Source organism: Trachemys scripta, chromosome 14, assembly GCF_013100865.1.
Source record: "Trachemys scripta elegans isolate TJP31775 chromosome 14, CAS_Tse_1.0, whole genome shotgun sequence".
NCBI lineage: Eukaryota > Metazoa > Chordata > Testudines > Emydidae > Trachemys > Trachemys scripta.
This window is the reverse complement of record NC_048311.1, coordinates 39,981,154-40,006,339: the sequence shown is the minus strand read 5'-3', so window position 1 is coordinate 40,006,339 and position 25,186 is coordinate 39,981,154. Positions and strand designations below refer to the sequence as shown.

General features: G+C 46.9%; 2 protein-coding genes across 12 annotated transcripts in view; both read right to left on the bottom strand.

The window, feature by feature from the left end:
* LOC117887100 (zinc finger protein 208-like) overlaps window positions 1–25,186 on the bottom strand; it is an 882,934-nt gene that overhangs the window by 74,367 nt on the left and 783,381 nt on the right. The window lies entirely within an intron of this gene.
* On the bottom strand, window positions 1,130–22,330 carry LOC117886983 (zinc finger protein 271-like). Of its 11 annotated transcripts, none has more exons than XM_034789190.1 (5): window positions 22,123–22,325; window positions 15,912–16,038; window positions 12,810–12,880; window positions 11,444–12,676; window positions 1,130–4,391 (listed from the first exon to the last, which is right to left on the bottom strand). In XM_034789190.1, exons 4-5 carry the CDS (start codon window positions 11,967–11,969, stop codon window positions 3,805–3,807), a joined length of 1,113 nt encoding a protein of 370 aa, XP_034645081.1. In that variant the 5' UTR covers window positions 11,970–12,676; window positions 12,810–12,880; window positions 15,912–16,038; window positions 22,123–22,325; the 3' UTR covers window positions 1,130–3,804. The 11 variants fall into 11 exon arrangements, 9 of the variants coding, with proteins under 9 accessions (XP_034645081.1, XP_034645083.1, XP_034645087.1 ...); XM_034789192.1 differs by having other exon boundaries at window positions 11,444–12,673; XM_034789196.1 differs by lacking the exon at window positions 12,810–12,880 and having other exon boundaries at window positions 22,201–22,330.

Below are 25,186 nucleotides of genomic sequence, written 5' to 3'. Positions count from 1 at the left end.
GAAATTCGGAGGTAAGAAGGTGGCCATCCCGGCTGAACAGGCTGGGGGCTCAGGGCTCAGTGCAGTGCCTTGTAAAAGTGGCAGGGGGATGGAGAGTTCCCAAAGGTGCGGTTCTCATCCCTGGCTTTCCAGTATTGGCTCTGGAGCTGTTTAACCTGCTCCCTGCAGGGCCGGCCTTAGGGGAAATGGTGCCCTGGGCAAACTTGTATTTTGGCTCCCGCGGGCACTAGACCCTTGCGGGCTCCCCACCTCCGATCTTCCTTGGCCCCCACAACTCCCCACCCCCCCTTCGCCCCTGGCCCCCATGGCTCCCCAACCCCCACTGCCACAGCCCCCTCCGCCCCCGCCCGGGTCCCCACCATGACCTCCAGGCCCCGCTGCCTCCCCCCAGTGCCTAATTTGTATAGAAAGAGGTGTCAGGGCTCACCCCCAGCACAAATTAAGCACTGGCTGGGTGGCCAGGACTGGTTGGGTGCCCAGTTCTGAAGGCAACACTGCTGCCAGCAGCAGCACCAGAGGCTCCCTCCCTCCCCCCAGCACCTCCGCCCACCGGCGGCCCCGCCGATCAACTCCTCCCCCTCCCTCCCAGTGCCTCCCGCCCGCCGCAATCAGCTGATCCACGGCGTGCAGCAGGCCCTGGGGGGAGGGGGAGGAGTGAGGACGGGGCGCGTTCAGGGGAGGGGGCGGAACTGGGTGAAAAGAGGCAGGGAAACTGGGTGGGTGGGGGCGGGGCCTGGAGCAGAGTGTGTGTGTGGGGGGGTTGAACACCCCTAGGGCCCGGAGGAAGCCGGCACCTGTGAGCAGCGCAGAAATAAGGGTAGCATGGTATATAGCCACCCTTCCTTCTGCACTGCTGCTGCAGCTTGTGGTGCCCAGCCTGCAGCTCAAGGCGGGCTCTGCGCTGTCACACGGGGGTGCATCTTGCTGGAGCCCATGGCCATCCTGCAGCTCTCTGGCCACTCCTGGGCCCCCCAGGGTGCCATTTCAGATTTTGGTGGGAGTTGCAACTTTAACCTGAAAACTAGATTTTTTGCAGATAATAACTTAGAAATTAGCAGACAGGAGCACTGTATCTAATCCCTATACAAAAAAAAAAAAAAAAAAGAAAAAAAATGTATACCAACACCAATTAAAGCCACATTTTAAGTTTATATGGAAGTTTAGAACAATCAGGAGACGATACAGCAAGATATTCCCAATCCCAAGCCTTGAGGGATCAGTTCTGGAACTTTAACACAGGCATCAGAAACACAAGTGTGATACTTTGCAGATTATCTTTAGGAGACAGAAATAAAAATAAATAAAATCTGCTTAAAATCTGCTTGCTTTCTCTAACAGACCCAGTGTGTTACTGCCACTATCTCCTCTATTTTAGTCAATTGTTTTATACTCCACTCAAAACGTATTTACTTAATTTTAACATATGCGAGTAAGGGTTTTCCCCCTCTTTTATTAAGAACGGGAATTTAGTTTTCTAATTATTTTGGCGTTTATATTTACCGATCGCAATCACGTACGTGACTCACTAACATTTGACTCCATCATTACTATTAGTATCAGACTCGGAACCGCATTTATTTTCCTATTAATTTGAAGTTATTTTACAGATATAACTAAAAATACCATTTGAAAATAAGTGCCCTTCATCTGCACAGTGTCTACAGTTATGTGTTTAGCTAATTTTTTTTGTTGAACTGGCGTTGCTCAGGTGACTACAAGCTACATTTACATTCTAGGAGGGCACTTTTATTTGATTGTACTACTTTAAATAATGAATGACAAAGCACGATCTGGTAATAAAAGTACTAATGATAAGTACTCCCGCCAGGACAGGTTAGGATTTTAGAACTCACTACTCAAAGAATTAAATTTAAGCATAAGAGAAAAAAAAATGATGAAATGCACAGACCAGTTAAAAAACTAAAATAACAGCACTGTGATCCTTAACGAACTTGGAAAGAATAAAATTACAAAGAATATAGGTGCCTTGAAGTACCAAGAAGTAACAACAAGAACAACAATATTATGCGCGTGTGTGCGCGAGAGTGTTGGGGGAGTGAGAGAGTCTGTGTGTGTGTGTGTGTGTGTGTGTTGGGGGAGTGAGAGAGTCTGTGTGTGTGTGTGTGTGTTGGGGAAGTGTCTGAGAGACTGTGTGTCTGTGTGTGTGTATCGGGGAAGTGTGAGTGTGCCAGAGTGAGTGTGTCTCTTTAAGCAGCGCATTCAGGACCTGGAACAACAGCATCGACAGCACCCACTCCGCACCCAGAGACACCAGCACACACATGCTCCCCTTGACCCCCAGCTCAGCAGAGACTCGGTACGCAGGTGTGGGGAGGGGAACACCCTGAGATCAGAGCCCCCCAGCCCCACCCCCACGCTGCACAGCAGACAGGAGGCAGGCTCCAGGTCCCGAGCTTGGCTGGGGTGACTCCATGGGGGTGGGAGTGGGGGTGGCAGAAGCAGCAGTGGCTGTAGACCCAGTGGAGCAGGGCAGCGGGGGAGGAGGGGCATCCCTGCTTTGGCGGAATTACCAGGCTGGTTAGGGTGACCAGATGTCCCGATTTTATAGGGACAGTCCTGATTTTGGGGGCTTTTTCTTATATAGGCACCTATAAACCCCCACCTCCTGTCCTGATTTTTCACACTTGCTATCTGGTCATCCTAAGGCTGGTCCAGCTGCCCCCCCTACAGCTTAGTCCGTCTGCCCTCTCCAGGCGCTGCTGCACCTAACTGGCTGCCTCTAAGCCCACTAGCTGTCGGCAGGTCAGGTGGGGGGGAGGGACCAGCACGGCGCCCTCCTGAGCACAGCACCCCCTGGGCAGTGGCCCAGCCCGCCCACCCCTAAAGCCAGCCCTGGCTCCCTGCACTGGTCACGGGTCTGTTTAATCCCCAACTCTGCCAGGCTGCCCGCTATTTTCTGGTACACCTGGTCATTTCCGTTGCTCCGACTGACCTCAAATGTCTGGCTTGCCTCACACCACAGATGGATCAGAATCTGATGGTGGTCCCATGGCCGACGCACTGGGCAAAGGCCTTCCTCTTACCGGTGGCTGTAGCTAACACCGGAGATCTCTCTGTTTGCAGCTCAGGGGTCAGAGAAAACAATGGCAGGGCCAAACACCAAGTGGCCCATGGGATTGTAGGGTAGCACTAGTGGATACCCAGAACACAAGTCTGAAGACCTGGGCCCTAGCTAAGTCCTCACTGCAAAATGATACAGTGTGAACCCCGAGTTCCAATAGGACTTGGGCTCAAACCCACCCACCCCCCTTTTCGGGTCCTAGGGCCCAGGTTCCAAGGGCTTATTGGCCTAAGTCAGGCAAATTTGTGTATAGACGGAATTGGGGGTTGGGCATGAATATGAGGTCAGACCTACACTGTTGTGTAGACACACCCCACAGGCAGGAGGGAGGGGGCCTTGGGAGAGGATGTGTGTTTATGTCTGATTCTGTAAGCAAGTCATTTTTAAGTGAGGTGAAACTTGGGGTATGCAAGACAAATCAGGCTCCTGAAAGGAGGACAGTCGGCTGGAAAGGTTAAGAACCACTGATTTATAGGGTCTCTCTCCTGCATGGACTATCTGATGTATACAAAGCTGTGAGCTGTCAATGAAACATTTCACACATTTGGAGTATGTATACAGTCGCTCTACCATGTGGATCCTTTAATGTGAAATATGAACTGAACTCTGACGGAAACTTTTCCCACAATCCAGGGATTAATAAGGGCTTTTTCCAACATCGGTCATCCAGTCTGTGGTAAGATGTGATTTGTTACTAAACTTTTGCTCACAAGTGGAGCCTTTTATGGTTTTTCCCCTCTCATGTGGATTCTCTGATGCGCAATAAGATCTGAGCTCTGAATGAAACTTTTCCCACACTCCAGGCATGTATGGGGTTTTTCCCCCGTGTGGATTCTCTGATGTCTAGTAAGGTTGGAACTCCGAGTGAAATATTTCCCACAGTCAGAGCATTTATAGGGCGTTTCTCCTGTATGACTTCTCTGATGCACAATTAGATCTGAGCTCTGAATGAAACTTTTCCCACAGTCCAGGCATTTATGGGTTTTTTCCCCTCTGTGGGTTCTCTGATGTCTAGTAAGGGTTGAACTTCGAGTGAAGTTTTTCCCACAGTCGGGGCATTTATAGGGTGTTTCTCCCGTATGAACTCTCTGATGCACAATAAGATCTGAGCTCTGAATGAAACTGTTCCCACAGTCCTTGCATACATACGGTTTCACTCCTGTGTGGCTTCTGTGATGTGTAGTAAGTTGTGAATTATCACTAACCTTTTCCCCAGAGTCGAGGCTGGTAGGCACTTTTCCTCCTATGTGGATTCTCTGGTGTCTAGTAAGGTTTGCACTTCGATTGAAGCCTTTCCCACAATCGGGGCGTTTCCCCTGTATGGATTCGCTGGTGCACGAGAAGATTGTAGCTTTGAAGGAATATTTTCCCACAGTCAAGGCATGTGTGCGCTTTGATGTGTAATAAGTTGTGAGTTGTCACTAAAGCTTTTCCCACTGTCAAGGTATTTATAGGGTTTATCTCCTGTGTGGGTTCTCAAATGTCCCATAAGGCATGATTTTATCACTAAATTCCTTCCCACACTCAGTGCATTTATAGGGTGTCTCTCCTGTATGGACTTTCTGATATCAAACTAGGTTTGACCGCCGATTGAAATTTTTCCCACAGGCCTATATGGTTTATCTCCTGTGTGGATTCTGTGATGTGAAATAAGATGTGAGATCTGAAAAGAAGTGTCTCATAGTAAAGTCATTTGTAGGGCTTCTCTCCTTTGTGGGGGATCTCTGATGCATAATAAAGTTTGCTTCTGACGCTAAACTAACTCCCAGAGTCAGTGCATTTATAGGATCTCTCCTCTGTGAATCCTTTGATGTCCCATAAGGTGTGAGTTGTCACTAAATCTTTTTCCACACTGAACTGAAGCTTTTGCTGTGCGTTGTGCATGTGGTTTTTTCCACTCGTGTGTGTGGATTCTCTGCTGGGCTGTGGTTTCCTTGAGGTCTTTGCACTTTTCCCCACAAATAAGGGATTTAATTACTTCTTTGCACAATTGGTTTCTTTGATGTCTCTCTGACCCGCAATGACTCTTATGGGATGTTCCCTGGTCAATGCTCCAGGAACCGTTCCATTTAGATCTTCCTGATAACGTCCCTGGCAGCTCCACTTGCTTAGGAGTTCCCTACTGGAGATTCTCCTCTTCATTCTCACTCACCATCCCTTCACCTGCTGGGACACAGAGAGAATTCAGACTAGAGTCATTCCGAGTGCTAGAGTCAACAGAAAGAAAGGGGAATAACAAAGAGGAGAAAGAAAACACAAGAACTGTTGGGGTTTTGAGAAAGAGAAAGTTTAGTTACCCATCTGTAAGTTTTCCTTCTCTGAAGTGAACCCCTGGTTCTCAGTGATCCATTACCACTGGGTCACTCCTCTTCATCTTAGGAACATGGAGATCAAATAAAATACATTTCTCTAGCATCCCAATGTCGTGTCAGAAGATGGAGGTGCTCTGTGAACATTTTGCCTCTCTAACGCTCACGACAACTGCCCAGGTTGAGAAGACAAGCTATAAGTTCCGATGAATAAACTTTACAGAAGATTAGCCATCTCCAGGCAGGACACTTTTCCTACTTATTCATTTGGTATACAAATGAAGGTTAATGGAAAGCAAGATTCCCAATAGGTGGGAATCCTAAGTTTTCTCCATCTCTCTGTGATGGCTTCATAGGGCAAATAAAGAAGGTTTGAGATATTTCCCCTTCAACTGGAATTTAATGCAAAATTTATGTGGGGTCTCCCATTGAGCACCAGAGCCCACTTCAGAGAAGGGAAAACGATGGATGGGTAGATAATTTTTACCTGTCTTCTTTTTCGGTACCTGGTGATCTATGCTCCATTACGGCAGGGAAGTAGCCAATACTAAAACCAATCTCCACAAAGAAGAGGGAAACTTAAAACATAAATAAAATTGAGACAACAGGAAAAACAGCTTATTTGAGGGCTTCTTTTTCTTTCTTCCTTCCCCCAAGATATGACGAAAAACCAAGAGAGAAAGCGCAGAACTCTTTGTCCAAATGCATTTCAGACAAACACCATCACATCTCTTCCCAGTGTCAGGAAAGAGAATACACTGAAGACCAGGGATATATGGCAAAATTACCTGAATGAAGGATTGTGCTGTTCTGCAAAGGAAATGACCTAAGCTAGTACTCAGACCCAAACAAGAACCTGTCTAGAAAGAGATCCTATATCTCCCTGGTTGTGAGACAAAATAGGATTCTTGTCCAATCAAGAGCACCATGAAGATGCAGTTATCTGAATCCCTAGAAAAGCCCAGTTTTGTGGGAAGTTTCTAGATTTGAGCAGGAAGTCCATGCGTTCTCCTGAACATTCATGCTCCAGAAGGGAAAACCTCCCTGGTTCCAGGGGAAACGCCTGAGGTGCTGTGTGCCTGGGAGTCTGAGCAAAGACTATCCTTTACCAGGAGCAAGAGAATATGATGCAAAGCACCACATGGTGATAAAAGTACTAAAAATAATTACTCCAGCCGGGACAGGTTAGGCATTTTAGAACTCACTACTCACAGAATTAAACTGAAGTGTAAGAGAGAAATAAAATGATGAAATGCACAGACCAGTCAAAAAACTAAAATAACAGTCCTGAGATCCTTAATGAACTTTGAAAGGATAAAATTACAGAGAATATATGTGCCTTGCACATTTTGACAGGAAGCACCAAGAAGTAACAATAACAACAACAATATGTGTGTAAGAGAGAGTGTGCTGGGGGGACTGTGTGAGGGAGAGTATGTGTGTGGTGGAGGAGTGTCTGAGAGAGAGTGTGTGTGTGTGTGTGTGAGAGAGAGAGGTATTGTATGTGTGAGGGAGAGAGAGTGTGCGGGTGAGGGAGAGAGTGTGTGTGTGTTAGGAGAATGTGTGAGCGCGTAGGGTGTGTGTGTGTGTGTGTGACAGTGCGCATGTGGGTTTGTGCGTGTAGGAGGGAGTGTGTGTGTTTGTCAGAGAGTGCATGTGTGTGTGTGTGTGTGTGTGTGTGTTGGGAGGAAATGTTAGTGTGCCGGATTGAGTGTGTAAGCGCTCTGTTTCTTTAAGCCAGCGATTCTCAAACTTTTGTACTGGTGACCCCTTTCACATAGCAAGCCTATGAGTGCGACCCCCTCTTATAAATTAAAAACACTTTTTTATATATTTAACACCCTTATAAATGCTGGAGGCAAAGCATGGTTTGGGCTGGAGGTTGACAGCTCGTGACCCCTCACATAATAACCTCACAACCCCCTGGGGAGTCCCAACCCCCACTTTGAGAACTCTTGCTTTAAGCAATGCATTCAGGAGCCAGGTGGGAGGAAGGGGGACACCCGACACCAGAGCCAAACACCAACCAGCCCAGGGGATTGTGGGAGAGCACTGGTGGACTCTCCAAACATGACTCTGAAGACCTGGGCCCCAGCTAAGTTCACGCTGCAAAATGATGCAGTGTGAACCCTGAGTTCCAACAGGACTTGGGCTCAGGACCCCCCCTCTTTTTGGGTCCTAGTGCCCAGGTCCCAAGGGCTTACTGGCCTGAGTCAGACAAATGTGTGTCTAGATGGAAGGTGGGTGGGGGTTGGGCACGAATAAGAGCCCAGACTTACATTGGCCTGTAGACAACCCCCCTCCCCCATCCCCCCGCCCCCCCAGGGTCTATCTACACTGCAAAGAAAACCCCATGGCGGTGAGTCTCCGAGCCTGGGTCTACTGACTCAGGCTACGGGGCTGAAAATAGCAGTGTAGACATTCCTGCTCTAAGAGGGGTCAGTCTCAGACCAGCCTGAGCAGGAACATATACACTGCTATGTTCAGCCCTGGAGAGTGATCCCAAATCAGTGAACCTGGGCTGACACTTGTTGCTGTGGTTTTTCTTTTTCCGGTGTCGATGTACCCTCAGACTATCATCCAGTGCTCATCAGCCTCTCTATATGGCCCAGCCACCAATCAAGGGGGGCAAAGTGCCCTACCGAGTGGGCGTGGGTTAGACAAGCAGCAGCAGAATGGGCAGGAATGATGTCCCTAGCCTCTGTTTGCCAGAAGCTGGGAATGGGTGACAGGGGATGGATCACTTGATGATAACCTGTCTGTTCATTCCCTTTGGGGCACCTGCCATTGGCCAGTCAGAGGACAGAATACTGGGCTTGATGGACCTTTGGTTTGACCTAGTATGGCCGTTCTTATGTTCAGAAGTCAGCATCTGATTTTCCCCCTACAAGTGCTTCACACTGCTGTAGACCGTTCCAGGGACTGCCATGGGTTGACTCTGGATTTGTACCAGGCTGAGAGAGGGGGCAATCAGCCTACGTGGCACCAATGTTACTCCTGATTTACACTGGGGCAGATGGGAATCAACCCCATGTGATGCCAAGGGAGGTCACTCTGGATTTACACGGGGGTGAGTGAGGGGAAAGGGGCCCAAATGACTCCAGTGGGATCTCTCCTGATTTAAACCGGACCCAGCCAGAGGAGCACAGCACGTTTCGACTCTAGGGGAAGTCTGAGAGTGTATGACGAGGCAGAGCTAAGATGCTTTGGGTGACCTCCCTGCCTTCCCTCAGCCCACCCAGCCTGGACTATGTGTGTAACTTTAAACGACACATTATGTGGGTTTGTAATGCTTGTGTGACCCCACTTACTGTGCACCTCACGCTTGATTTTTGGGCAATGAATAATACCTAGCTCTGAAATAGCAGGGTACATCAGCCAAGGTCAGAGCATTTTGCAAAACTGGTCACTGTTTCTCTCCACAACTGCTCCACCAGCCTTTTAAAAACAAGCAGCAGTGCTCTCACAGGGTACGTCTTCACTACCTGCCGGATCAGCGGCTAGCAATCCATCTATTGGGGATCAATTTATTGCGTCTCATCTAGACGTGATAAATCGATCCCCGAACGCATTCCCTGTCGACTTCGGAACTCCACCAGCGTGAGAGATGGAAGCAGAGTTGACGGGGGAGCCGCAGCTGTCAATCCCGCACCATGAGGTTGGGAGGTAAGTCGATCTAAGATACGTCGACTTCAGTGACGCTATTCTCGTAGCTGAAGTTGCGTATCTTAGATCGATTCCCCCACCCCCAGTGTAGACCAGCCCACAGACTGACTGTTTCCCTCTGCAAGAGACAGGTGAACAGAAACGCCGGCCAGAAAGGATTTCCCCTGGACGCAAGGGTTTTCCGTCACAGACTCCTGGAAGGGTTTGGAAAGCTTGGGAATCTGCAGTGCTCAGGGTTGGGGAATTAACACCTGAAAGAGGCTTCCTAGACAGCCTCTGAGTCTACCAAAGGCCATTTTTTTAGTCATTATACTAGACAAAAGACACTGGACGTTTAAGAAACAGAATTCCACTTTAATTATTCCAAAGACCGAAATGAAAAGCTCCCGCCCCAGGGCCCTGCTCAGCAAAGTGCGTTTCAACTCAGCACATTACTGCTCGGAGCTCCAGCAACAGGGTTCCATTGTACAGCTGGCAGAAAAGGGAAGAGAATTCGAGAAAGACGCTGTGTCCTGAGACAGGCAGTTGGATGCTAGGTAGTCAAATGCCTCTGATTTGGGAAGTAGGAAATGGATGGTTTGGGGTTTTTTTGACTATGGCCCACCCTAATCAAGGCGCTGGGAGAATGTCCTTCCAGTGTGGAGGAGAAGTCTACACCGTCCCACCTGGTGTTAGCTCCATACTGCCTGCTAAGAAGATCTAAGAGGTCTCTTCCCTGTGTTCATTTGTTCACGCTATTGTCAGAGCCCAGTTGAAGCTTCCCTGTCATTCAAATTCTCTCTCCAGTGTGGTATTTAATAGTGCGTGGGCTGTGACTGAAACTTGTCCCGCCATCAAGGCATTTATTGCAGTGGTCCGGGGGGGACGGACAGCAGAAGTCTTCAAAAGGGTACGTGAACTCATCTAGATAGTTGCCTACTTTCACAACAGGCTACATGAGAAGCACTAGTGAAGTCAGGACAAACTAAAGTTTCATACAGACAATGACTTGTTTACACTGCTCTATATGCTATATCCATAGCTGACGTGTTGGGGGGGGGGTCATGCCAGGTCACATGCTCCCCCCAGATTTATGCCAGGGTGGGAGTTGGGCTGAGCGCAGCTGAGAGGGAGGTGCTGGGAAAGGCAGCAACAGCGAGCGCTCCCCCTGGGCGCCACTAGGTGGCGCCTAGAGCAGGGAAGTGAGACCGGGCTGGCAGAATTGGGGGTGCAGGGAAGCAGGCTGAATCCATCCCTGCCTCACTGGCAGCCGCTGTTACCTGCTCAGGTATGAGTCTGGACTAGCCTGCCTGGGGTGCGCAGAAGGGTGCTCAGGGAGTCAGTCGGGGCAATAGGGGGGAGTCAGTGGGGCCCAGGCGAGCAGGGGATGGGATGAGGAGGCAGGGGGGGGCAATAGGGACCTAGGGGAGGCAGCAGGGGCCAGGGCAATTGGGGGATGGATGGTGGGCCGGAGGAGGAAGCAGGGACCGGGGGATGGGTGGGGGAGGCCCCAGAGGCCAGAGGTGATGGGCTGGGGGAGGCCACGGGGGCCAGAACACCAAAATACCTGTTTCCCCAGAGTGCCATTTTCCCTAAGTCTGGCCCTAGGAGGGTGACATGGGTGACTGCCCAGGGTGCTGTGGTCAGAGGGGGTTGCTGAAGGGGGCCCGGGCCGTCACCGGGAAGTTGACTGTGGCGGCAAGGACGGGGGGGAGGGAGGGGCTGCCCTTGTGCCCCCACCCTCAGTAGTTACTAGTCACTTCTGCCTCTATATCAGCATTTCTCAATCTACAGCTGACAATTTATTTTAGAATGACAGGGTAACAACGAGAAAGGCAGCCATCTTTCAGTACTAGTGGTTGTGACCCTGTTGTATTTTTATGTCTGATTTTATAAGCAAGTCCTTTTTAAGTGAGGTGACACTTGGGGGTAAGCAAGACAAATCAGCCTCCAGAAAAGGGTACAGTCACCTTGAAAGGTTGAGAGCCACTGATTTATAGTCTCTCTCTCCTGCATGGACTATCTGATGTCTACAAAGCTGTGACTGAAACAGTTACTCCAAATGTGTGATGTATACAGTCGCTCTACCATGTGGATCCTTTGATGTGAAATAAGAACTGAACGCTGACAGAAACTTTTCCCACAATCCAGGCATTAATAAGGGCTTTCTCTAACATTGGTCATCTAGGGTGTGGTAAGATGTGATTTGTTACTAAACTTTTGCTCACAAGTGGAGGCTTTTATGGTTTTTTTCCTCTCATGTGGATTCTCTGATGCGCAAGAAGATCTGAACTCTGAATGAAACTATTCCCACAGTCCAGGCACGTATGGGGTCTTTCCCCCATGTGGATTCTCTGATGTCTGGCAAGGTTGGAACTCCGACTGAAGTATCTGCCACAGTCAGAGCATTTATAGGGCGTTTCTCCTGTATGACTTCTCTGATGCACAATAACATCTGAGCTCTGAATGAAACTTTTCCCACAGTCCAGGCATTTATGGGTTTTTTCCCCTGTGTGGGTTCTCTGATGTCTAGTAAGATTTGAACTTCGACTGAAGTTTTTCCCACAGTCGGGGCATTTATAGGGTGTTTCTCCTGTATGAACTCTCTGATGCACAATAAGATCTGAGCTCTGAATGAAACTGTTCCCGCAGTCCTTGCATACATACGGTTTTGCTTCTGAGTGGCTTCTGTGATGTGGAGCAAGTTGTGACTTATCACTAACCTTTTCCCCAGAGTCAAAGCATTTATGTGGTTTTTCTTGTAGGTGGACTATCTGGTGTCTCTCCAGGTTTGAACTTCGATTAAAGCTTTTCCCACAGTCGGGGCATTTATAGGGCATTTCTCCTGTATGGGTTCGCTGATGCGCAATAAGATGTGCGCTCTGAAGGAAACGTTTCCCACAGTCAAAGCACTTATAGGGTCTCTCACCCATATGGGCACTTTGATGTGTAATAAGTTGTGAGTTGTCACTACAATTTTTCCCACAGTAAGGTACTTATAGGGCGTCTCTCCTGTATGAGCTCTCTGATATCAAGCTAGGTTTGACCTCCGATTTAAATTTATCCCACAGGCCTGGCATTTATGTGTTTTCTCTCCTGTATGGATTCTGTGATGTGAGCGCTGAAAAAAAATGTTTTCTCACCATAAATTCATTTGTATGGTTTCTCTCCTGTGTGGGTATTCTCTAATGCGTAATAAAGTGTGCTTCTGATGCCAAACCTGTGTGAATTCTTTGATGTCCAATAAGGTGCGAGTTGTCACTAAATCTTTTTCCACACACAAAGCATTTATAGAGTCTCTCTCCTGTGTGGGTTTTCTGGTGTCTAATAAAGTGCAATCTCGAACTGAAGTTTTTGCCGTGCGTTGTGTGTGTTTTTTTTCTCTTGTGTGTGGATTCTCTGCTGGGCTGTGGTTTTCTTGAGGTCTTTGCACCATTCCCCACAAGTAATAGATTTAATTACTTCCTTCCACAATTGGTTTCTCTGCTGTCCCTCTGACCTGTAATGATTCTCACAAGATTATCCGTGGTCAATGCTCCAGGAACCATTCCATTTAGATCTTCCTGATAACGTCCCACTTGCTTAGGGGTTCCCTACTGGAGATTCTCCTCTTCATTCTCACTCAGCATCTCTTCACCTGCTAGGATACAGAGAGAATTCAGACTAGGGTCATTCCCAGTGCTAGAGTCAAAGGGAAAGAAAGGGGAACAGCAAAGAGAAGAAAGAAAAACACAAGAACTGATGAGGTTTTGAGAAAGATAAAAGTTACTTACCTGTCTGCAAGTTTTCCTTCTCTGAAGTGAGCCCCTGGTGCTCAGTGATCCATTACAACTGGGTTACTCCTCTTCATTTTAGGAGCATGGAGATAAAATAAAATAATTTTTTCTAGCATCACAATGTCGTGCCAGAAGATGGAGGTGTTCTGTGAACATTTTGTCTCTAACTCTCAAGACAAATGCCAAAGTTGAGAAGACGAGCTATCAGTTCTACTCCTGTGGGAATTCTGCGCCTCCGCGGATGTGCAGAATTCATATCTCCTGAAGATTTTTGGCCCCCGACAGAAAATACTTTTCTGCCCAAGAACTGCTGCGGTTTAGCCTTTTGCCCACCAGAGGCCGCTGGGGTGCCAGAACGACAAGCAGCATGAACGCAGCCGGCTGTTCTGGTGCTACAGCAGCCTCTGGTGGGCAAAAAGCAGAACTTCAGGGGCAGAATGTATTTTCTGTGGGGGAAAAAAGTTCTGTATTAATATAGTAACTCCTCACTTAATGACGTCCCGGTTAACGCTGTTTTGTCCCTGACCTATTAGAGAACATACTCATTTAAAGTTGCACAATATTTCCTTATAAAGTTGTTTGGCAGTGGGGTCTTGGAACCAGGGTGGACTGGCAGCCCCCTATCTGCTCCCCTCCACCCCCACAACATCTCCTGCCTCTCGGCGGCCCCACAACTCCCCCTCTCTCCCTGCGCCTCCCACCCACAGCAATCAGCTGTTTTACCGTTCAGGAGGCTCTGGGGGGAAAGGAGCGCATTGGGGGAAGGGGTGGAGTGGGGCCAGGCAGAGCTGGGAGTTGAGCACTCTTCCCCCCTCCGGGTACTTTGGAAAGTTGATGTCTGTGCAGCCGTGCATGCGCTGTCCGGAGGAGGGAACGGTGCGCTCCAGAGGGATAGTGTGGGTTCACCATCACATTCAGTTTCCCGAAGGAAGTGTTTACAGCTGCAACCCTGCATCTACTGTGTCTCTTCCCTTCTGCCTCCCTACATGCTGCCTTGTAGTGTGAGGCTACATTAACAACAATGTGTTAACCCTTGAGGGCTCAGTCGAGTGCTAATTCATCATTTAGCAGCAAGGCATTCCCTGGGAAATATCCCACCTGATATCAACCGGGGAGCTCATGAGCAGGTCCCCAGACAAGATTAGAACTTATACTGTATATGTAATAATGTCTTTTGTCTGGCAAAAAAAATCCCTGGCACCTAACCCCTCCCCCCCCATTTACATTAATTCTTATGGGTAAATTTGATTTGCTTAACATCATTTCGCTTAAAGTCACCTTTTCCAAGAATGTAACTACAATGTTAAGCAAGGAGTTACTGTATGCTTGGTAAGGAATCTACATGTCAGAGACAATTACCAGAATCTTTTTTTAGGGTCTTTATTGTTACAGACGTACTTGCCGAGAGACATTTTGAAATAAATTATCAAAATAATTGAAACTGGCATGATTATAGGGTGTTATTTGGACAAATAAAATACGCAGAATTTTTCAGAGTTGTAAAATAATGAGTGCAGAATTTTTTTGGTGCAGAATTCCCCCAGGAGTAAAGTTCTGATGAATAAACTTTACAGAAGATTCTCCCTCTCCAGGCAGGATACTTCATCTACTTATTCATTTGGTACACAAAAACGGAAATGAAGGTTTTACAGCAAAGCAAGATCCCAAAAGGTGGGAATCCTAAGTTTTCTCCACCTCTCTGGTGGAAGGTTCCATGGGGGAAATAAAGGATTGAGACATTTCCCCTTCAACTGGAATTTAATGTAAAATTTTTGTCGGGTCTCATGGAGCACCAGAGCCCACTTCAGAGAAGGGGAAACGATGGATGGGTGGATAATTTTTACCTTTCTCCTTCTTAGGTACCTGGTGATCAATGATCCATTACGGCAGGGAAGTAGCCAATACTAAAACCAATCTCCACAAACAAGAGGGAAACTTAAAAGATCAAAGAAAATTGAACCAACAGGAAAACCATAATGTAGGGCTTGTTTTTTTCCTCTTACTTCCCCCAAGATATGACGAAAAACCAAGAGAGAGAGCGCAGAACTCTTTGTCCAAATGCATTTCAGACAAACACCACCCCATCTCTTCCCAGTGTCAGGAAAGAGAATACATTGAAGACTAGGGATATATGGCAAAATTACCTGAATGAAGTATTGTGCTGTTTTGGAAAGGAAATGACCTAAGCTAGTACTCAGACCCAGTCAAGAACCTGTCTAGAAAGAGATCCTATACCCCCGGTTGCAAGACAAAATAGGATTCTTGTCCTGTCAAGAGCACCATGAAGAATCAGTTATCTGAATCCCTAGAAAAGCCCAGGTGTGTGGGCAGTTTCTAGATTTGAGCAGGAAGTCCATGCGTTCTCCTGAACATTCATGCTCCAGAAGGGAAAACCTTCCAGGTTCCAGGGCAAACGCCTGAGGTGCCATGGGCCTGGGAGCTTGAGGGACACTTGGAACAGACATTTCCTCCAGCCCAGGAAGATCAAGGATGTTGAACTGCCATATCTAAGAATCTGAGAGACCAGCACTGAAAGTGGTCTGAAAAAGGGTGTGTGTGGTCCATAGTTTTCAACAAAAATGAAAATGATGCCACATCTGCTTGTCCCCTCCACCCCCTCCAATCCTGTATGCGTTCCGCCCCTACCTGTTCTGCCCCATCTCCCACATCAGTTCAGTGGTATCCCAGTTCTAGGTTTCATTCCAGGGACCCCGTCACATGCCCCCTCTCCCAGGCCTGGTGCTGCAAGGAAGGAAACGGGATGGGAGCAGCAGAGGAGCAGAAGGGAGGCGAGTCGCCTTATTACAATTTCTGCTCCTGCCTACCTGCTCTTCTACTGAGAGAACAGCTTCAACACTGGAGAGGAGAAGGAAAGATCTATGCAAGTTTCCTGCAGCCACCCTGATTGACTGATTCCGCTATACATATGTTTCTGTCTCCCTGATCTCAGTTTCAACTCTGTCTCCGACTGGAGCTAGGGAAGATGGAGCCCACTCCCCCAACACTGAAGCAAGCACAGAAGAACCTGAGCAGATGCTCAACAGGGCACCTCACAGATGTGGCAGTTTCCAATAACCACAGGAAGAAGGAATCCCTTACCCAGCGAGTTCACTGTCTCGTAGTTCTCCTGCATGATGTCCCTGTAGAGGGCTCTCTGAGCAGGGCCCAGCAGAGCCCCCTGCCCCTGGGTGAAATACACAGCCACCTCCTCAAAGGTCACCGACATCTGAAACAACAAGAGTCCCCCACTCAGCACCTGCTGCCCCAGCCACACTCCCACTAGTCATGGGGGAGAAGGCTGATAAAATGGAAGCTCTGGGAGGGCCAGAGAAGCAGAATTCCACCCTCGTCCTGCTCAGAGCAGCCAGGAGGCTTCAGGGTGGGGAGAAAGAGCCCCTTGTCCCTCCCAGCCGATGGAGGAGGGCAGGGGCCTTCCTATTTATCTCAGGCCTACTAGCCAGAGGCTGGTAAGGGAGGGCAGAGCCCTTGAGCAGGGTTCAGGGACAGGAATCCCAACCCCCTCCCTATTCCCAGCAGCTGGGGGTCAGGGCCTTTCCCCGGGGCTTCACCGCTGGGTGTCCCCTTTGTATTCCACAGCAGCCTCTCCTAGTGGGTTCAGACTCCAGCATTGGGAGTTTGGTCTGTTTTCCCAGCCTTGTCTGGTGGGGCTGTTCCCTGTTCATCAAATGGTGGAATTTATCTCCCCCATGGGCTTGCTATTTGATAACTACCGGGGGACAAATGGCAAAAACGGAGAGGCTTTGATGTTAATATTCAATAAAGGAGAGACAAAGGAGAAAATCTAAGGGAATTGTATACAATCATTTGATAACTGGACCAAAAAAAAAAAACCGGGTCAAATCTGAAGGGATTTTATAGAGTATCTGATCATTCAGGAACGAAAAAGGTCAATAGGTGAGAGATTTTTATATGATTATTTCATAATTAAAGAGAGAAAAGGGCAATACGTGAGCTGGGCTGTTATGATAATTGGGCCCACAGATTTATGCTAATTGGGATCTCAACTGTAAAAAGTATGTGAAAGTTCATAGAATGTCACCATAACCTATAATAACAAATGGTGACGGCAAAAAGGTACGAAAGGGAGACAGTGAATTAGTCTACAAAAAAGGCCTCCTGATATAACTCAAGGACTGTGCAGAAATCCTGCTTGTTGAAAACAGAAGACTTGGAACCGGAAATTAACTAAATGAACATATATTAGGCCTCATTGGTGGAAAAATAAGGGGATGGGCTAGTGCACCCATCACTCTCTTTTTGGGTCCTCAAAGAAAGAGGCTTTGAGAGGAAAAGATGGAAGAACAGATAGAGGCTACTGGAGCAATGCTTCACCATCATGGCTCTCATCCTCTCCATCTCCTGGGACCCTAGACCTTCTTCGTCCTAATCCTGAGTCCAGGGCCGGCCCTAGACCAAACGGCGCCCCAGGCAAGGTGCGTCTTTGGCGCTCTCCACTCCCCATTTGTAAAACTTTATTGCACTTTTAGCCCATTTCACACTCTTGAAGTCTTAAAACAAAAGTACACGTTCACAATGACACAATAAAATAAGGTTCACAATATCGCAGCTGGGCTCTCATTTCAGTCTGTGAGATATAAGAACGAACTGACTGGTGATGCCCTGCCTCTTATCTACCCGTGAGGGTGCAGCTGACAACATTCTAGGAGGCTGGAGGAAAATTCTCAGAATGTCTAGAAGGTTCCACAAGATTCTACAAAGGTCCAGAACATTCTAGGCGGTTAGTGAAAAATGAATCCACATATGGAATACCTGAAACATGTTACTTCAAACATTTGATTTTCTCTTTTGTTGCTAACAAAAACAGAAACCCCCAAGCCCGGCGTCCCCCAAACCCAGCACCCCATACAGTCACCTGCCCTCAAATCCAGCCCTGCCTGAGACATGTCCTGACCAGCCCACACCAGAGAGAGGGATCCAGATGACACTGTCACCCCTACCAGCTCCAGACAGCCTCTCAGATTAAACAGGATTGGATTTTAACAGCAGCAGCAACTAATCCAGCCCTTCTCAATTAACTTCTTCTCTTTTACCCAATAATTGGTCTTTTATCATCTTTGTTACTATCTAAGAGACTATCAAACCAGGGGATTTTTCCTTCTAAAAACTGTCCCCAACTAAAGGGAAAGGGAAAGAGAAATCTTGTTAAAATGAAAGCCTTAATTAATACTTTACATGTCAAATGCTTTAACTTTTTTCCTTTTTTTCTTTATCTTTTATAGAAGAACCTCATAGTTACAAACACCAGAGTTACAAACTGACCAGTCAACCACACACCTCATTTGGAACCGGAAGTACACTATCAGGCAGCAGCAGAGACCCAAAAAAAACAAAAAACAAAAAATCCCACAGTACAGTACAGGGTTAAACGTAAACTACTACAAAAATAAAGGGACAGCAGTTTCAAAGCTGTATTAAGCCAATGTTCAGTTGTAAACTTTTGAAACAACCATAACGTTTGTTCAGAGTTATGAACAATTCAGAGTTACGAACAACCTCAGTTTCCGAGGCGTTTGTAACTCGGAGGTTCTACTGTATAAAGAGATAAAATGATTTTTAATGGTGTGTTTGCCAAGGTACTCAACAAGCAGAGGTGTCTGTATTCCAAGCCCCTGATCGTGTTTAACACAATTTAAGGTTAGACAGTGACGGGGTTATGTTAGCACTTTTAACCTATATTTTCCATGTAAATTAATACAACAGCCTGTTAGGACAATCCCAGGTACGTAGAGAATCCCCCCCATTTTCTAGGGGTCCTAGAGGCTCCTCATTTCTATCCTGTAGGCCTGGCTTGACATAAGTAACTAGTCTCATTCCTTAGTGGGCATAACTAGGACGGTGAATGGAAGGTTAAGTTGTAAGCCATAGAATATCAGGGTTGGAAGGGACCTCAGGAGGTCATCTAGTCCAACCCCCTGCTCAAAGCAGGACCAATCCCCAATAGGGGCTTGACAAACAGTACGCTGGAGTCAGGATGTCTGTGCTAGCAACATCTTGAGAGAGACTATGGAAAGATAAACCTGGAAGGTAAAGATCAGGTTCCACATGACCACCACATGGACAGAGCACACTGTACAGGGATTGGCTCCTGCAAAGTAACCAAGCCAATCAAAAAAATATGCAGTGCAATGTATAGCAAATGCAATGTAATGTTTAAATGCCTATAAAAGAAGAGGCTGACCACCTAAACTTTGGATGTGTGGTATGCCCTACACCCACCCCCTACATTGGTCACTGTATGCCAGATAAAGGAACCTGAGTCAGGAAATCCAGAATTGAACTGAGTTTTTTGGATCCCAGAGAACTGGAGAAAGTATCCTCCCAGAACTGGACAAGGTGTTATGGATAAGCCAAATGGAAAAGGCCTTGGAGTGCATCCCAACACATCTCCACCTGCTCTGTAACAGGAGGCCAATACTAATCCAGCTGCATTCTCCACTTTAGATCCCCCCCATTAGACAATAATTAGAGAGCAAACTCTTAAAAGCAAGCTTTTAAAGAGATTTTTGTATCAGTATATAACTGAGAAAGACAATGAGGAAAATTTGAAGAGATTCACATAAGTTGGCTAACTAGACTGGAAGAAAGGCATTATCTGTGGGGTTATATATTAATAAATGTTATTTGTTTCTCTAAATAACTGCTATGCAGATAATATATTAATAATCTATAAAGAAAAAACTAACAAAATCTGAGGGGATTTTATATCAAAATCTTGTGACAAAAGGGAAAAGAAATCTGAGGGGTGGAACAACAACAACTGATATTGGGAGGAAAAGGGGCAAAATCAGAGAGGATTACAGTACATTGCTACTTTGGATAATTATAACAAACAGCAAAACTGGAGGGGATTTATATTAATGTTACCTACAAAATCCACATTAAAAGAATGTTATTAAGGTTGCAAAGTCCAGCACTCAGAGTTAAGCAGGGCCAGAATCAAGGGTGCCCAGGCAATGTTAATTCTGCCCCCCTTGTGTGAGTGTCTTATGAAATAATCTCTAATGACAGGATCACACATTGCATTGTTCAATAACAGGAACTTGCCTCATTCAGTCCTTTAAAACCTGACATTTCTGATGGAACAAACATGTCCCTGAGAGCACATTAAGATTGAGGAAATGTTTGGCAGCTGTAGGATCCCTTTCCATTCATGTTTTAAATTTCTAAAATCTCATGCTTCAGGGCCAGTCACCTGCAGGGGCCAGGAAGGAATTACCCCCCTACTTATTTTAGGATTTTTTGGGGGTGTTCTTTTCTTTTCCCTCTCCTTCTTTTGAAGCAATGGTTCTCAACCAGGGATACGTGTACTCCTGGGGGTACGCAGAGGTCTTCCAGGGGGTACATCAACTCATCTAGATATTTGCCTAGTTTTACAATGGGCTACATAAAAAGCACTAGCAAAGTCAGTGCAAACTAAAATTTCATAAAGATATGACTTGTTTATACTGCCCTATATACTATACACTGAAAAGTATAAGGTTTATATTCATCGATTTATTTTATAATTATATGGTAGAAAGGAAGCAATTTTTCAGTACTAGTAGCTGTGACACTTTTGTATTTTTGTCTGATTTTGTAAGCAAGTCATTTTTAAATGAGGTGAAACCTGGGGGTATGCAAGACAAATCAGTCTCCTGAAAGCGGTACAGTAGTCTGGAAAGGTTGAGAGCCACCACTCTGAAGCATCAGAGAATTGGAGATGGGACATTGGATGGGGTGGGCCAACCCTCTGAGGTGGTACTGAGAATTCTCTTTCTCACATGCTCCAACTCTAACTGTATTATTCAGGGTCAGGAAGGAATTTCCCCCCAAGTCAGATTGGCAGGCATCTTAATTTGTTTGCTTTTAACCTTCCTGTGCAGTGCAGGGAACAAGTCACCTCCAGGGTTCATCTGGATATATCTCAGTCAATTCTCTAAAGCAGGGGGTCTGGTGGCACCTTAAAGGAGAACAGATTTATTTGGGCATATGCTTTTGTGGGTAAAAAACCCACTTCTTCCAAATAAATCTGTTCATCTTTAAGGTGCCACTAGACTCCTCGTAGTTTTTGTGGATACAGATTAACCTGGCTACCCCTCTGATAGTCAATGTACTGCCACTGCAGGGGCCTCCTGGTCTCTGCCCATAGCTTGGTCTCCTGAGGACTATAATACTGTGGTCTAATTCGGGTTGTTGGGTTTGCCGTGGAGGTGGCTGGGGGCGGGGTTAGTGGCCTGTGAGAGACAAGAGGTCTGACTGGATGATCTGGCAATCCTTTCTGCATCTGTCTAGGAGTATTTCACATCTCCAAGGACTTAATGGGGAATATTGCATGGGCACTAAAGGGATTAGATTTTTAAAAGAAATAACCACCTCCAACGAAACTCCTTTGTTGTCACCCTTTCTCCACTCACTCCTTTTTCTCTACACCTCTTATGTTTCATCCATTTCCTCCCTAACAACCCATCCTCCAAGGCACAAAGAGACAGACTGGGACCTGTTCATGGTCCCCCTGACCCTATACCTATTTCTCCTCCTGAGTTGGGACCCTGGAGCAGATGCTAGGCAGCAGGACAGAAGCCACTCACTGCTGTCAGAAGTGTAATTTAACCCTCCCCCCAATCCCAACTTTGCACGATGTAATATACAGCAAAACCTCAGAGTTACGAACATCCTGGGAACGGAGGTTGTTCGTAACTCTGAAATGTTAGTAACGCTGGTGGTTCTTTCAAAAAGTTTACAACTGAACATTGACTTAATACAGCTATGAAACGTTAGTCTGGAGAAGAAAAATGCTGCTTTTCACCATCTTAATTTAAACCAAGCAAGCCCAGAAACAGTTTCCTTATCTTGTCAGATTTTTTTTTTTTAAAACTTTCCTTATTTTTAAAAGTAGTTTACGTTTACACACATCACTGTACTGTATTTGCTTTTTTGTTTGCCTCTGGTGCTGCTGCTTGATGGCATATTTCCGCTTCCAAATGAGGCATGCGGTTGGACAGGCCAGTTCGTAACACTGAGGTCCTACTGTAATCACATATACAACGAGGAGTCCGGTGGCACCTTAAAGATTTATTTTTGTGGCTACAGACTAACACGGCTACCCCTCTGATACTTAATCCCATATAATGCTCCATCGGCTGACAGGACTTTGGGCCCCCCTTCGATTTTTTTCCAACATGACGCCCCTGATTGCTGCAAACAAACTCAGATCCTGTTTGTGCAGAGTCACTTTCCTGCCCCCCCCCCCAGCAGCCCCTTCCCCACCCCCAGTTCTCTCTCTCATCACCTGGAGTCTCCAGCTGAGGTCAGCAGAGCCCGGGGCTGCCCCAGGGGGCTGGTTCCAGCCACCAGAGAAAGTCCCCACCTGGGTTAGGCACAGAGGGGGGGTTAATGCCGGTCTCTCCCCTCGCTGCTAAGTCCGGGCTCCCAGCTCACAATGGAGGATCTGACCCAGGAAGAGAAGCAGAAACAGATTGGTGCCGCCTTCCCCCGTCTGAACGAGAACCAGAGCCCTACGGATAGGATAGCTAATAAACCGCCCCCTCCCTACACTCCACCCCCCCATGACACAGAGAACTGTGACCGGGCAGAAACCCTGTCCTAATACTTCTCTCTCTGTCCTTTCACTCCAGAAGTCTGCAAAACAAATCACACGTAAAGTCAGTGTCCCCTGCATCAGGAAGTGAATTCTGGGAGAGGCAGACCCCCTTCCCCTCCTCTTTCCTCTCCCATGATCTCCCCCACACAGGGTGGGTGGCTGCCATGCAATGGGTTAATGACTGGGAAACAGGTGCATTGAGCACTAGAAGTCCCAGGGAATCCCCTCCACCCAGCTACAGACAGGTCCTTATATTTGCCAAATACATTAATTTAAAAAAGGAAAAACAAATGGTCTAGAGCAGTGGTTCTCAAGCAGGGGTACCCCTGGGGGGACGCAGAGGTCTTCCAGGGAGTACATCAACTCCCCTAGATATTTGCCTAGTTTTCCAACAGGCTACATAACAAGCACTAGCAAAGTCAGTACAAACTAAAATTTCATACAATGACTTGTTTATACTGCTCGATACACTGAAATTTAAGTACCATATTTATATTCCAAATGATTTATTTTATAATTATGTGGTAGAAAGGAAGCAATTGGTCAGTCCTAGTGTGGCTGTGACACTTTGTAGGTCTGATTTTGTAAGCCAGTAGTTTTTTTTAAGTGAAGAGAAACCTGGGGGTACACAAGACACATCAGACTCCTGAAAGGGGGACAGTCGTCTGGAAAGATTGAGAGCCACTACTCTAAAGTGATTCTAATCCCTGAGCTGGGTTCCTGCCTAAGGGACCTGGCCCAGATCCATAAAAGGACTTAAGAGGCATCGGGATGTGCAGACTAAAGTCTTTCTCACACTACAGTTTGGGACTTACCTAGTCATTTAGATTGCCCTAGAACTTGAAATGACTAGGTAAGAATCTGAGCATAAGTGGAAGTGGGCTCATCGCAGACCCCACAGTAACGAGGGGATGGGAATCCCTTTCCACAGTCTCAATTTTCCTGCATGACGTCCCCCATAGAGCCTTTAGTCATGGAGGTTTGTGATGACGATTGTTTTCCTTAAAACCCCAGCTCCTGGAGTCAAGTGATGATTTCAGCCTTCCTTCTTAAAGAAAAAATAAGTTTCTAGCCCTCGTGGCTGTAGAGAAAACTTCAAAATGTGACCCCAGTGCACCCTAATGGCTCAAAAAAGCAGAAGGCAAATAAAAAGATCCCCAAAGCTCTTATTCTTACACAATCTTGTGATTTTTTGGGGAGCCTGACTCATGATTTTTGAACATATGGGGGTTGGCAATACTGACACTTTAATATTTGGCAAAAACAACGAGGAGTCCTTGTTGCATCTGATGAAGTGGGTTTTAGCCCACGAAAGCTTATGCCCAAATAAATTTGTCTCTACGGTGCCACAAGGACGCCTCGTTGTGTTAGTCTGTATCAGCAAAAACCAGTACCACTCTGAAATCTGTGTAATATTTAGGAGATTTACCCATCTCTGTGGAAATCAAGGGGACTTGTCTAGTCAATAATGGGGTTCAATTTTAATATAACTAATTCCCCCCCAACATACTTTCCCCTCTCCTGTGTGTCACTCTCTTCCTTCCCCTCTCTCCATCTCTGTCTTACTTTTCACTCTTCCCTTTCTGCAAAGCCATCGCCAGACAATGGGGAAACCCCACAGGGACCCATCCTTGTTCCCCGTGAACCCCATCTCCCTCCCCCCTAGTTCCCTTCTGAATCTCCCTGGTTAGCCCCGGGAACAGATCCCGGGCAGAGTGAGAGCAGGGACTTGTCCCTGGTAATGCATGATCAGATTACCCTTCCCTCAGGTGCATTAACAGACCAAGGAGCAGATACTCCGAGGAGGGGGGCGCACTACTGTGGTAAGTCGACCTACGCTACGCAACTTCAGCTACGTGAATAAAGTAGCTGGAGTCGACGTACCTTAGGTCGAGTTATCGCAGGGTCTAAACTGCTGGGGGTCGCCGTGAGAAAATTTCCCGTCGACTTACCTTACTCTTCAGGTTGGGGGTAGAGTACAGGGGTCGACTGGAAAGTTTTCTGCAGTCGATTTGGCAGGTCTTTACTAGACCCGCTAAATTGACCGCCAGTAGATCGATCTCAGAGCCTTGATCCCGGCTGTAGTGTAGACCTGCCCTAAATCTTTGCAGGACTGGGGCCTAATTACCTACAATTGATTAAATATCCACTCAGATGTTTGCCCCTTTTCTCTCATTATCCGATGTTGACATCTCTCCTCTGATTTTTCCAACTTCCTCTCACATTATCACATATTAATCTAAAAATACTCCTTGCTCTTTCATTCTTGAACCTGGAGATTAAATCTCTTCAAACTTTGCCATTTTACCGCTAATAATTGAATATTGGCATAACAATTTCCTCCTATTCTTGATGCTTCTCCACACTCATCCTTTTTTAATTACAGTGATTTCTCTTGTTCCAGAGGAAAATTATAGGAGTCAGCACACCAGGCCGGAGATATTCTGGCAGGGGGAGGGCAGGAACTGAAGGTTGTTTGGTCACATCCTTGGATTTTAATTTTGTTGGACAGGACGTAGAGCAGGTATCTTGAATATGTCACAAGATGAATGACCATTTGCCAGAATAATCCCTTCTTACTTTATCTTTGCCTTTCCCTCACCCTTTGCCATCAGATTTTAGTGTTAAAGCGGTGGGAAAATTATGAACTACATTCTGCACGAACCCGGCTGGACAGTGTGAGAGTCACAGGGTGAGAAGCAGAGACCGAACTGGGGAAGGAAGTTACTGCCTGACCCCTGCGGTGATGGGA

Coding starts and splice junctions, on each gene's coding strand:
- LOC117886983 (XM_034789196.1), bottom strand. CDS start 11,969: ATGGGTGAGAGACCCTATAAGTGCTTTGACTGTGGGAAACGTTTCCTT. Junction 4,392..11,443: donor AGGAGAAACGCCCTATAAAT/GCTCTGACTGTG, acceptor TACAGGGGAAAC/GCCCCGATTGTGGGAAAGGC.